Genomic DNA, 13,675 nt, shown 5'->3' with positions numbered 1-13,675 from the left:
AGCGAAGAGGTGGATTACAGAGGCAACATGGGGATGAGAGGACACTCTTGCGTTTGGAGGAGGTTTTCTGTGTTGTAAGTGGACTAACCATATGTCCCGACTAATGGAGTCAACAGAAACTCTTGTGCTACAGTTGCAATTGGTGCACACATGTGTACAAAACTCTACAGTCAGCATCATAGCAGCACCATCTCTGGCTGAACTCTCCATTTTCTGTCGCACTCATAGACAATCACAGGGCGTATAGCGGGTGGCCTATAAGTCATTACACACTTCCTTTTTCAATTTCCTTCCAGGTATCATTGAGACTAACATGAGGCCGTAAAACATTTGAGAGCCAGGCTCTGCAGTTTTTGGAAGTCTTTGTTCAACTTCAAGTCAGAATGAGGAAAGCTGAATCGAGCTATTGTTCATGCTTAATTTCAATGAGGCCCTTCAAACACAGCATTTTCCGTTGTATAAGGCGTACCTAAAACCTTGATTCTCTTCAAGTGATGACCCTGCACCTTATACGCAGGTACGCCTTATGTGTATGTAATGTCTTATGTGTATGTAATATTGAGCCACAATAGGTTTCGCAACTACTGTCATCAATCACAGACTCTATTTGCACATGTAGAAGTAGTGCAGAACCCCAGCCTCTACTGTAGTGCCTTATAATGTGATGTGCCTTACATTTGGAAAACTTTTCTATATTTCTGTATTATATTTGGAAAACTTTTTTCATTAATAGAAGGTGAGCCTTATAGTCTGGTGCGCCTTATATATGGAAAAAGTTTGAAAATACACCATTCATTGGGGGTGCCTTAAACTCCGGTGCACCTTATACACCAGAAGAAAAAAAAAAACGGTTCTTTGAATTCCTTTGAAAAACTGCTTTTGATCTGTGGTGATAAATTCAGGTTTGCCAAAAACAGATCCTGTTTTTGAGGAACTTGCCATGTATGGCGTAAAATGGGAGAATGCATCGGAGCAAAGTGACAAGTCGAGAATGCTGTCAAACCTGCTTCGTCTTCTTTAACTCTCAAAAAACACTAAAGAAAAACAGCATGTTGTAAGTGTAACATTTCTCAAAGAACAGCTAATGATCTCACGTGTCTAGGGTTGAATAGCGTGAATATGAATTTGACAGTGGTTCCGTTTCGATTCCACTTCCAAATGATTTTCAATTCTTTCAGATGGCAGAGTTAAGAATATTTGCATGTTTAAACCGGGGGTATCCAAAATTCTACAGCCATCCATTTATTTGCTGCCCGGAGAGGAGAGATGATCTTCAGAGAAATTTGACGCCCCAATTCAGATTAGCAGCAGCAGGTAGTGTGTGTATGTGTGTGTGTGTGTGCGTGTGCGTGCGTGCATGTGTGTGCGTGTGTTCCTCTTGTGAACATGGGGGTGTCTTACTGCAGGTATAGAAAATACATATGCAGATGTTAGTCAATTGCATTTGCGGTAACCACACTGTTTTATTTGTTCGATACATCGATGCTGGCAATCGACATATTTTATGCTTTAACTCCCCAGACTTAAATCTGGTGTGCTTGTGGGCTGAGGCTCAGAAAGGGAGAGAACACAGAGCTTGTCAAATATCCCCATTGCGGGACGAATAAAGGTATTCTGATTCTGATTCTGATTCTGTCCAAGGTGTCAGTCCATTAACTTCAATACGTAGCGCAAACTCCTTTTGTAATGTCATCAGAGGCTAGCTCTCAGGGGGGCAGGACAAGGAGTGCAATGGGCGACAGGTTTGAATGCAAACAAAGATTTTAATAAAGGGTTTCAGGGGAAATTCACAAACAAAAAAGGCAAGAATAGCGTCCCTTCCAATTCTCAAAGTATAATAAAGTTACTTTTGAGGTGAAACTGAAGATGGGGTTCTCTCCCATGCATTTCTAGGCCTCACCCCTCTTGACGTCCTTTCTAGGTAGCCTAGCCACCTTTAGCAAGGGTCCAAATCCAGTGTCCTATGGTCCCAACTGGCGACGAGTTCTATGCAGCAATCAGTTTCTCTGTGTTTCGCCACAGAGCACAACAATGGAGATTGTCTCCCCGGCCGCACACTCAGAGGCTCTCTGGCCTTAAAAGCCATGCATGCCAATCAAGCCACGAACAGCCACAGGTGTGGGGTTTGGATTGCTGCCTTCCACCAGATGGGGCCAAAAAACTCTCTCTGGGTGAAACCGTCTTAGTGGAATGTATTTCCCCTCCAGGACCCAGCCTCTCATGACCCAGCCTCTCGTGACATCACACTTTACACAATATAATCTTGTGGAAGTGTTTCACGGAGGCAACTCTTTGTTTATTTAAGTTAAGCCACAAATTTATTCGCTGCACATGAGCACACGTCTTTGTTGGATTACGGTGGCAAACAGGTCATCGAAACGGGCCAGCAGAATTTTTAAAAGTAAATGATTCTGGGGGAGTCGGGAGGTTTATCCACCTTATAATTGATTCTGGTGACTCGATGTTTATGACGCAACACTGTGCCATGGCAGAGTTGCTGGGAATCGTTGGTATTGACTGACTTACATAAATACCTAAAGACAATTAAAAGTCTTAAATTTACACTTTTGGAAAAGTGGAAAACTGGCTTGCTTCCACTGAATGCACAACTGCTCAGTGCCTCTGACATCTGCCACCCCGCCACAATGGCTACACAGTGTGGTTTGGCATTTATGCAAATTAGAAATAAATAGACAGCAAATAGAATTGCTGTTGAGGTGCTGTTGGACAGTCTGGAGCTGGATGGATGCATGGCTTGAGGAGCCCGCGATGAGTTGAAAGGCGCATCAGCGCAGAGTGCTAATGCATATGTGGAACTGTCGTGGCTTGGAATTGAAGCAGATTTATGTGGGACAGCAGATGTGAGACAGCCACTTTTCATCAATGGATGCTAAAGCTTTGTGTTTGCTTTCAACATTGTGTCACGGTTTGCAAGGTGGTGATGGCAGTTGTGGATCCCAAAAAGCAGGCAGGAGGGAGCAGCAGTTTGTATTTGAGTAATTATATTAAAATAAAGTCAACAGGAACAAAATCTAAAACGTTAAAATCATTTGAACATAAAAATACAAAGTAGCAAAAGAAAATCCAAAAGTAAAGGTCTGCCAAGATGAAACAAACACATGCACAGCATACAATACATACACAATTGCATACACAGCATATAACAATGACCCGACAGCGAATGGTTGGCCGGGAGTCCTTTTGAGTGTCACTGATTGGGAACGACCAGCACCTGCGAGGCATTAGGGAGGGCTGACAGCGCTACCCGTTGGTCGCCAATCCGAACGTGGCAGTCCGCCACTGATCCTGTGCAGGTGCAGACTGGGCCGATAGCGCCACCCGTTGGTCATCAACCAGATCATGACACATTTAGCTTTTAGCTGACGTGTATATTCCAGCATAACGTCCCTGAGCCACTGGTGAAAAGGACGCTTTCATCCTCTGCTCTTTTATCTCGATCTGCTTCATGCAACAAAGAGGTTGCAGAAAGTGCTGAAGATTGAATGACTGTCTTGTGTCTTTTGTGTTGTGTCACATTATTTGATATTGATTTTTTTTGTATTGTTTTGACTTCAAGATGGTGGCGCGAGTGGGCTGCCTTTACAGCAGTTTTGTTTTTGCTGCTGTGAAATGTAGACACTCAATTCAGACTGTTTAATCGATCTATCAAATGTTATTTCCATAGCACTTTCCATCCATAAATTTTCATATTGGCCCCTGATCGGAACTATTTGTAGAGGTAATCTTGCAAGTCATCTTCAGTGATGTCATGTACCATCAACTTCACTGGAGGCATTTTTAACATTGGACATTTCCTTTGTGTGATATATTTACAAGCATTAATTTCCAATTTCCTGTGTGTTTCGGCTGGGGCATGACACCTCCGAGCATTCCCGCATATTTGCCGCACGTTCTATATAAAGTTTTTCTACTAACTGATAGGGTCAACAATGGTATCAAGCTCGTTTGCAATTCTTCCCACTCACCCTCAAACCTATTCTAGAACTGTGTATTCCTCTTTATTGCAGACAGTCCAAATGGCTGACTCCTTTTTAGTGAAGTGATGATTCGCAAGCCGGAGGGTGTGAAATGTCCTGTTCAAACATCATTTTTCTTCTTTCATGTACTGTAGAAGCTGTGAGACTTTGGAACGGACTTCATTTAATGGCTGGTCACATAAAGTGTATTTCAGTTCCAGAGCGTCTCCGCCCATCTCCAAAGCCGCAGAACTTAAAAAAAAATGTTTCAGCATCCAAGCGATCTGTGAACAATTCACTCATGTGAGTTTTACTCCCCTGTCAAAAATGTATTTATGGTTTTTAATATTACGCCATTAATTTAATTTATCATAATTTAAAAAAAACAACTGAGTTGAGTGTTCAGTTTTTGGGAGACAATGAGTGACTTTAAAATATTTACGACAATCACATTGTGCATGTTGTAACAACGATGTATGTACAGTAAAGTCTCGTTATATCGATATTCAAGGGAGTCCGAAAAAATATCGATATAACCGGGACTATCGATATATCCGATATCGATATAACGAGACTTTACTGTATCTACATTCACGCAGTGGGATAGATTTTCAAGCCTCCAGTTCAGCCCAGCGCACTTTAGCGCTTCTGTTATGCGGCGAGACAGCAAGCAGATGGAAAGATGATAAAAGTTCACTCAGCCAGATCCAGGAAGGATATTTTGAGGTTTCTTTATTTGAAGTTGCAATTGATGTCAGTTTTCGGCTGACCACAGGTAACATTGCTCTCCAGGCTGACCTTTCTCCCTCTTCTTCCTCCTCGAAGTGACTGTCTCAGTCTGGTTTCAAAGGTGCTTCACCTAAACTTCTGGCCAATCAGGTCCCAGCGGCAATTGGCCATTCCCAGGTGGTTAACATTTTTCTTTTGTTTGTCAGGGCAGAGAATGTCATATGTGGCAGGTCCTATTCTCCTAGTCACAGCGTATGGGCCCTGCCACTTTGCCAGTAGCTTACTTGGTCCCGTAGGTAACAATATTAACACCTTCTGTCCAGGGTGCCCATCTCTCCTCGATCTATTCTTGCTGTTATTCCAGCTTCTGATGGATGCATGGCTTGAGGAGCCCGCGATGAGTTGAAAGGCGCATCAGCGCAGAGTGCTAATGCATATGTGGAACTGTCGTGGCTTGGAATTGAAGCAGATTTATGTGGGACAGCAGATGTGAGACAGCCACTTTTCATCAATGGATGCTAAAGCTTTGTGTTTGCTTTCAACATTGTGTCACGGTTTGCAAGGTGGTGATGGCAGTTGTGGATCCCAAAAAGCAGGCAGGAGGGAGCAGCAGTTTGTATTTGAGTAATTATATTAAAATAAAGTCAACAGGAACAAAATCTAAAACGTTAAAATCATTTGAACATAAAAATACAAAGTCGCAAAAGAAAATCCAAAAGTAAAGGTCTGCCAAGATGAAACAAACACATGCACAGCATACAATACATACACAATTGCATACACAGCATATAACAATGACCCGACAGCGAATGGTTGGCCGGGAGTCCTTTTGAGTGTCACTGATTGGGAACGACCAGCACCTGCGAGGCATTAGGGAGGGCTGACAGCGCTACCCGTTGGTCGCCAATCCGAACGTGGCAGTCCGCCACTGATCCTGTGCAGGTGCAGACTGGGCCGATAGCGCCACCCGTTGGTCATCAACCAGATCATGACACATTTAGCTTTTAGCTGACGTGTATATTCCAGCATAACGTCCCTGAGCCACTGGTGAAAAGGACGCTTTCATCCTCTGCTCTTTTATCTCGATCTGCTTCATGCAACAAAGAGGTTGCAGAAAGTGCTGAAGATTGAATGACTGTCTTGTGTCTTTTGTGTTGTGTCACATTATTTGATATTGATTTTTTTTGTATTGTTTTGACTTCAAGATGGTGGCGCGAGTGTGGCTGCCTTTACAGCAGTTTTGTTTTTGCTGCTGTGAAATGTAGACACTCAATTCAGACTGTTTAATCGATCTATCAAATGTTATTTCCATAGCACTTTCCATCCATAAATTTTCATATTGGCCCCTGATCGGAACTATTTGTAGAGGTAATCTTGCAAGTCATCTTCAGTGATGTCATGTACCATCAACTTCACTGGAGGCATTTTTAACATTGGACATTTCCTTTGTGTGATATATTTACAAGCATTAATTTCCAATTTCCTGTGTGTTTCGGCTGGGGCATGACACCTCCGAGCATTCCCGCATATTTGCCGCACGTTCTATATAAAGTTTTTCTACTAACTGATAGGGTCAACAATGGTATCAAGCTCGTTTGCAATTCTTCCCACTCACCCTCAAACCTATTCTAGAACTGTGTATTCCTCTTTATTGCAGACAGTCCAAATGGCTGACTCCTTTTTAGTGAAGTGATGATTCGCAAGCCGGAGGGTGTGAAATGTCCTGTTCAAACATCATTTTTCTTCTTTCATGTACTGTAGAAGCTGTGAGACTTTGGAACGGACTTCATTTAATGGCTGGTCACATAAAGTGTATTTCAGTTCCAGAGCGTCTCCGCCCATCTCCAAAGCCGCAGAACTTAAAAAAAAATGTTTCAGCATCCAAGCGATCTGTGAACAATTCACTCATGTGAGTTTTACTCCCCTGTCAAAAATGTATTTATGGTTTTTAATATTACGCCATTAATTTAATTTATCATAATTTAAAAAAAACAACTGAGTTGAGTGTTCAGTTTTTGGGAGACAATGAGTGACTTTAAAATATTTACGACAATCACATTGTGCATGTTGTAACAACGATGTATGTACAGTAAAGTCTCGTTATATCGATATTCAAGGGAGTCCGAAAAAATATCGATATAACCGGGACTATCGATATATCCGATATCGATATAACGAGACTTTACTGTATCTACATTCACGCAGTGGGATAGATTTTCAAGCCTCCAGTTCAGCCCAGCGCACTTTAGCGCTTCTGTTATGCGGCGAGACAGCAAGCAGATGGAAAGATGATAAAAGTTCACTCAGCCAGATCCAGGAAGGATATTTTGAGGTTTCTTTATTTGAAGTTGCAATTGATGTCAGTTTTCGGCTGACCACAGGTAACATTGCTCTCCAGGCTGACCTTTCTCCCTCTTCTTCCTCCTCGAAGTGACTGTCTCAGTCTGGTTTCAAAGGTGCTTCACCTAAACTTCTGGCCAATCAGGTCCCAGCGGCAATTGGCCATTCCCAGGTGGTTAACATTTTTCTTTTGTTTGTCAGGGCAGAGAATGTCATATGTGGCAGGTCCTATTCTCCTAGTCACAGCGTATGGGCCCTGCCACTTTGCCAGTAGCTTACTTGGTCCCGTAGGTAACAATATTAACACCTTCTGTCCAGGGTGCCCATCTCTCCTCGATCTATTCTTGCTGTTATTCCAGCTTCTGACGTTCTGCATCTTCCGTTTCTTTCTCGAATTCTGGGTTCAGAAACCATGGGAATTGCAGCTTGTCTTGGACGAGGACACTGTGGAGGTTGGGCATTTGTTAGGTAATCCGACATGGGAGTTTCTTGTACCGGAGGAAGGTTTGTTGGCCTGGATGTTCGAGGGTCAGTGTTTTGGGGCTGTGGTTTTAGAGGAGGATAATGTTGACTCGATCGACTATCAAATGTCCATTCTTGCTTGTTGCGGTCCATCCGATCTCTTAATTGGTTGATCTGTTCAATCAACATCCCCTCTCTATGTTGAGAATATTGCATGACATTTCTGATTTCTTTCACCAATTCCTCATCAAGTTGAGCTCTGCTTGTACTCACTGTCTGAGTCTTAGGCTTCACCACTGGTTCCATCTCACTCTGCTCAGTTCCATCCTTGGCTTGGCAACTGTCAGACACCTCATGGAAAAGAAGAACGGCATCTTATTCTGGCAACTCAAGCTTCTGGTTTCTTTAATCCCCTTCAGAACTCTTCAGTCCAGTTTGGTGGGCCCGTGCTACACAACTTCTTCCTCGTCCCACCTTCTTCATCTCGGCTTCCTCTTATCTTTTCCACTTCAGCAAGGCGTAACGATCCCACCTTCTTCATGCAGGGTGAAACAATCCCACCACTGCCACCAATTGTTGTGCCTCTTGAGAGACTGGAGAGCAGTGTTAGCTGTGGTCTGCCGAAAACCGACATCCATTGCAACTTCAAATAAAGAAAACTCACAATACCCTTCCTGCATCTGGCTGAGTGAACTTTTATCAGCTTTCCACCTGCTTGCTGTCTCGCCGCACAACAGCTTCACAATAGTACTCTGTCACAGAGAAATCAGCGTTTATCGTACCTTCCACACACACCCAGAACCTTATTCAACACCCTCGTTATACAAATAGAAGCAAACATCAGTAAAAGGCAGAATTTTGCTGATCTTAACTGAATGGATAAGATTATTTTTATTTTCACTGCCTTGATTTTTTTTATTCATAGTGTAGCTCTATCACATTCACAGACTTGCGGTTGCTTGCTAACGGTCAATCAAAGTGATCAGTTGGCAGTTGGACGATTTGACTCACTTTTGCACACTGATTGATGGCCCATTCATTCAAATCCATCCATCCCTATTCCGTAGCGCTTATTCCTCATTAGGGTCAATTTTGAGTGTTCCATCAGCCTGCTATGCATTTTTATGGAACGCGGGAGGGAACTGGAGTACCCGGAGAAAACCCAGACTGCAGCTGGAATCGAACCTGGTAACTCTGCACTGCGAAGTAACTGCAAGCCGCCCTTCAATAGGACCTATGCTTAGTTATGCAATGTTTTCAGAACAGCTCCATATATAAAAAGACATCACAATTACACCTTCTCAAAATTATTCACAATTTTCTTTTCTGTTCGCTCCCACTTGTATGATGAACGTGTTGAGGAATATTCTGTGTACTGTATGTGTTGAGTATAGATTTGAATGTATGACTCCATGACTGTGGATGGTATGACAACCAATGTTTTCTCAGCCACTTCGGGTGTTTGCTCTGATGTGAACGGAATGTCTTTCACTTACATTGACTGTAAGAATCACATTGTCTCTACTAAAAATAACTTGGTGTTAAATTCACATGACAATCAACTGTCAATTTTGTCTTGAAATATGTCGTTGATATACTTTATTTAAGGTAAAAACTAAAATGCATCATCACATATGGGCTGTGTGTCATTTAAATGGCATGAAAGGCAAGTAAAAGGATCGGTACCGAGACTTGCAAATCTGTGAGTCAAGCGTCTCCTCTTTTATCTAAACTGGACTGATAGTACTAAATGGAAGAGGCTTTGTGTAGTGCATACTTTATGGATTTCATTACTGTCACATCTATCTTGCGTGGAGAATAAAACACAAAATACAACATGTGTTATCATAGGAGCTGTGTTTGTGCCTCCTGTAAGATGGAAACGGCAGGCAATACTGCGGAATGACTCATTTTACGATGTGCTCTTGTTGCCTTCTGACAACTGACCTCAGGAACTTTGGAGCGCTGGGCGGTGCAGCAAAATATACTACTTTCACACACCTGCTCCTGTCTCCTTCGGGAACAGAATGCTTTCAGATTGCTTTTGATTGCATGCAGCTCAGGGTATATGTGAATAATTCAATTAAGGGAAGGCTTCGCAATGGTACATTTCATTGCTGTTGAAGATGCTATGATTCTTCCGCCTGATGTAAATACATCTCACAATGCCGTGTTTCATTCAGTACAGCCGAGGAGTTATTTTGGGTGCAAAACGGACTCCATTGCGTTCCTTTTTTCTGTTTACACAAGCACTAGTCTTTCTCATGTAAAGGATTTCAGACGCCAATACAAGAGGATTACACAACAATAGCCTGAAGCGTTTTGTGATGAGCAATGACACACTGACTGTGTGAGAGATCAAAACATTTAATAGACACCATCGCAGGGGACATGCACTTGCTGCACTTCAAAAATGTACTTTCTCTCACTGAGCCTCTCCTTTTGGAAACACATAAAAACAAAATAATTTAAAACAAATACATTGAAAACACCGCTTAACACGTGTCCGCTTATACCGCTCAGTAAAATAACAGAAATTAGAATATGACACAGCAAATCATTAGGAAACACATTACATTGACACTGTGCTTGTTTGAAAGTGAGCGACTAAGATGCGAAGTGGGAACATCCCACACAAAATGTCACAGGAAGAGGAAAGTCAGAGAGAACGAGAGGAGGGAAATTGCATCCAATCCGCCTTAAGTGCAGGGATGTTGCAGATGTGCTCACGGACGTAAATTTGAGAGTTAAGCGTAGAAGGTTTCGACTTTGACTGCCTGACAGAACATCGTCATGGAGAACACCAGGCCCAGGATCTGGAAAACATCAAATATTGAAGATTCATATTCATTTTAAATTAGGATTCATGCACGCTCAATTACCACATCTGATTCCAGTATTTGAAGAGGTGTACCCTCCCCCCCGAAAAAAAATTCAGTCTTTAGTAAAAATGTACAATTCAACAGTGAGATCTACACCATCATCATCATGGGGAATTAATTGATTATCGTCCTGATTTATTAATGTCAACATTCTTTGTCAACATGCTGAATATCGGCATGTGTCTCTTTTTTTAAATCTGATGAATGGGGTAGCTACAACGACTAAGAATGAATTTATCTATTTACAAATCCATCCATTAACCTGATCACCTTATCCTCATGAGGGTTGCGAGCGTGTTGGAGCCAGACTGACTGCATCCATCCATCCATCCATCCATCCAGCTTCTACCGCTTATCCGGGGTCGGGTTGCGGGGGCAGCAGCTTCAGTAGGGAAGCCCAGACTTCCCTCTCCCCAGCCACTTCTTCTAGCTCGTCCTGGCGGATCCCGAGGCGTTTCCAGGCCAGCTGGGAGCCATAGTCTCTCCAGCGTGTCCTGGGTCGTCCCCGGGGTCTCCATGCTCGGAAACACCCCACCAGAGAGGCGTCCAGGGGGCATCCTAGTCAGATGCCCAAGCCACCTCATCTGGCTCCTCTCTATGTGGAGGAGAAGCGGCTCGACTCTGAGCCTCTCCCGGATGACCGAGCTTCTCACCTTATCTCTCAGGGAGAGCTTGGACACCCTACGGAGAAAGCTCATTTCGGCCGCTTGCATCCGCGATCGCGTTCTTTCGGACACAACCCATAGCTCTTGAGCATAGATGAGGGTTGGGATGTAGATCGACCGCCAAATTGAGAGCTTTGCTTTTTGGCTCAGCTCCTTCTTCACCACGACAGATCGGTACAAAGTCCGCATCAGAGCAGACGCCGCACAGATCCGCCTGTCGACCTCTCGCTCCCTTACACGCTCATTCGTGAACAAGACTCCCAGATACTTAAACTACTCCACTTGAGGCAAAATCTCCTCCCCGACCCAGAGAGGGCACTCCACCCTTTTCCGACTGAGAACCATTGTCTCAGATTTGGAGGTGTGATTCTCATCCCTGCCGCTTCACATTCGGCTGTGAAACGCTCGAGAGAGAGTTGGAGAGTTCCACTTGAAGGCCCCAACAGTACCACATCATCTTCATAGAGATGCTATACTGTGGCCAACAAAACGGAAACCTTCAACGCTTCGGCTGCGCCAAGAAATTCTGTCCATAAAGGTTATGAACAGAATCGGTGACAAAGGGCAGCCTTGGCGGAGCCCAACCCTCACTGGAAACGATTCCGACTTACTGCCGGCAATGCGAACCAGACTCTGACATCGGTCGTATAGGGACCGAACGGCCCGTATCAGGCACTCCTGTACCCCATACTCCCGAAGCACCCTCCACAGGAACTCCACGCTTTCTCCAAGTCCACAAAGCAAATGTAGACTGGTTGGGCAAATTTCCATGCACCCTCAAGGAACCTGCTAAGGGTGTAGAGCTGGTCCACTGTTCCGCGGCCGGGACGAAAACCACACTGTTCCTCCACAATCTGAGAACCCCTGAATAGACCTTTCCAGGGAGGCTGAGGAGTGTGATCCCTCTGTAGTTGGAACACACCCTCCGGTCCCCCTTTTTAAAAAGGGGGACCACCACCACGGTCTTCCAATCCAGAGACACTCTCCCCGATGACCACGCAATGTTGCAGAGGCGTGTCAGCCAAGACAGCCCCACAACATCCAGAGCCTTTAGGAACTCCGGGCGTATCTCATCCACCCCCGGGGCCTTGCCAGGTTGTTGGTTAAACTGTCGGTTCAACCATTTCATCTTGTGCTCTTGATGTTGACATGGTAAAGTGTGTTGAGCAACACACTGCAAGGATGGGAGATTCTCCCACTGCTTAACTCGGTGGCAAGCGCTCATCTACTTATTTCTTGTGGTTTCTGTTTTTTTTTTTACCCATTTTTTCTACCTCTGATTCTGCTCAGTTGGGGCCATTCACTTTGACTTACACACGCACAGGTCAGGGTGCCACAAATTTAATATGAAATATGGTATTGTGCAGAGCTCTGATGTTTTAATGACCCTTTTTAAAGCAATTATTTTTGACAGAGTAAAGCAAGAAATAAATAATAACAAGAAGAGTTGGAAGGATTACAATTACACAGCAAACATGTTGGTAAGAATCTGGATAAAGGTGCAGACAAAGTACAGTAGTGTTTTTCTTCCTGTTCAATATGTCGTTTTTTTCAATGGATATTTAAAATTTTATTTCAAGTGTGTCAAGACAAGACAATGAGCTGTCCAATCAATACTTGTTAAAATTGTAGTGGAAGAGAACTCAGATGATAAATAAATAAAGGCTTGAGCAGCGTGGACTCAGCGTTAAACTATCCAGAGATTTATTAAAATTACGCTGATTTTTGTAAATATTTGGCATCATTAATGTAACACTAAAATAAACGTGCTTTTCCCTGCATATTTTGCACTTTAAGAGAGTCATTACGGAGATTTGTATTTGCGTTTCGGCTCACTGAGCTGCGGTCAAGTTTGCATATTTCCCAAATAGTTTCTCTGGAGGGGAAAAAAAGGTAATGCATCATTCTGCATGAGCCATAATTACACATACGCTCAAACACTGTTAAGTTGATTACATCTACTTTCTGGTTGATTTGGCTGTATTAGAAGATTCAAAGCACCGCTGAGAGTCGAATGGCTGACTACAAATGAGCATGAAGCGACTGCAGAAGAGCCACGTGACTGATGCCTTCAAGAACAGTGTTTCTCTTGTGTACCCATGTCACGTAGCAATCGGATGCAAAGGAGATAAAAGAGTTTTATGGAGTGTCAACCCCCCCCCCCCCTCTATGTGGTCTTCAGTGCGAACACACGGCAAAAAGTCTGCGCTTTCGATATTCACAGAAATCCTGCGGCAGCACTTAATTCAAAGGACACTGTAAATGTTCGGTTTATCGAACCAAAAATCACGAGTTTCTGCTTGTGAGTAGAAATATCAAAAAGCGATCACGGGAGTGCCTTTAATTACCTGAGTAAGGGCTGTGCAAAGAGCAAAGATCCACAGGGCCACCAGGTTCTCATTAAGCCAGTCCTTCACCCGCTCGTAGCATGGCTGTTGACATACGAACAAAAAAGATTTATTTAATGTGAGTCTGTTCAAGGAGAACATGCCGACGAGAGCCTAAGGATGTCTATTATTTCATGAATCAGTGTTGCAGTTCTCTTCAAATCTTAATTTTTAATCTTCCCAAGACATTGTTCGATAGTTCAATGGCAATATTTTAGAGCAGGACATTTTAT

The 13,675-nt window shown here is 43.4% G+C and overlaps 1 protein-coding gene across 3 annotated transcripts in view; it reads right to left on the bottom strand.

Annotated features, from left to right (window-relative positions):
* Positions 1-7,032: 7,032 nt before the first annotated feature.
* The window catches only part of tspan4a (tetraspanin 4a), a 112,857-nt gene continuing 106,214 nt past the window's right edge, over positions 7,033-13,675 (bottom strand). For 2 of the 3 annotated variants that reach the window (XM_088992149.1, XM_088992151.1), the window contains 2 exons: positions 13,404-13,487; positions 7,033-10,324 (listed from right to left, as the gene is read on the bottom strand). In XM_088992149.1, the coding sequence (XP_088848275.1) occupies positions 10,256-10,324; positions 13,404-13,487 (153 nt within the window). In that variant the 3' untranslated portion in view covers positions 7,033-10,255. The remainder of the gene's footprint in view (positions 10,325-13,403; positions 13,488-13,675) is intronic. The other variant, XM_088992150.1, reaches the window with a different exon arrangement.

The sequence above is a fragment of the Hippocampus bargibanti genome, linkage group LG03 (assembly GCF_051943395.1).
Source record: "Hippocampus bargibanti isolate YZ-2025 linkage group LG03, ASM5194339v1, whole genome shotgun sequence".
Classification (NCBI taxonomy): domain Eukaryota; kingdom Metazoa; phylum Chordata; class Actinopteri; order Syngnathiformes; family Syngnathidae; genus Hippocampus; species Hippocampus bargibanti.
This window is presented reverse-complemented; position numbering and strand designations above follow the sequence as displayed.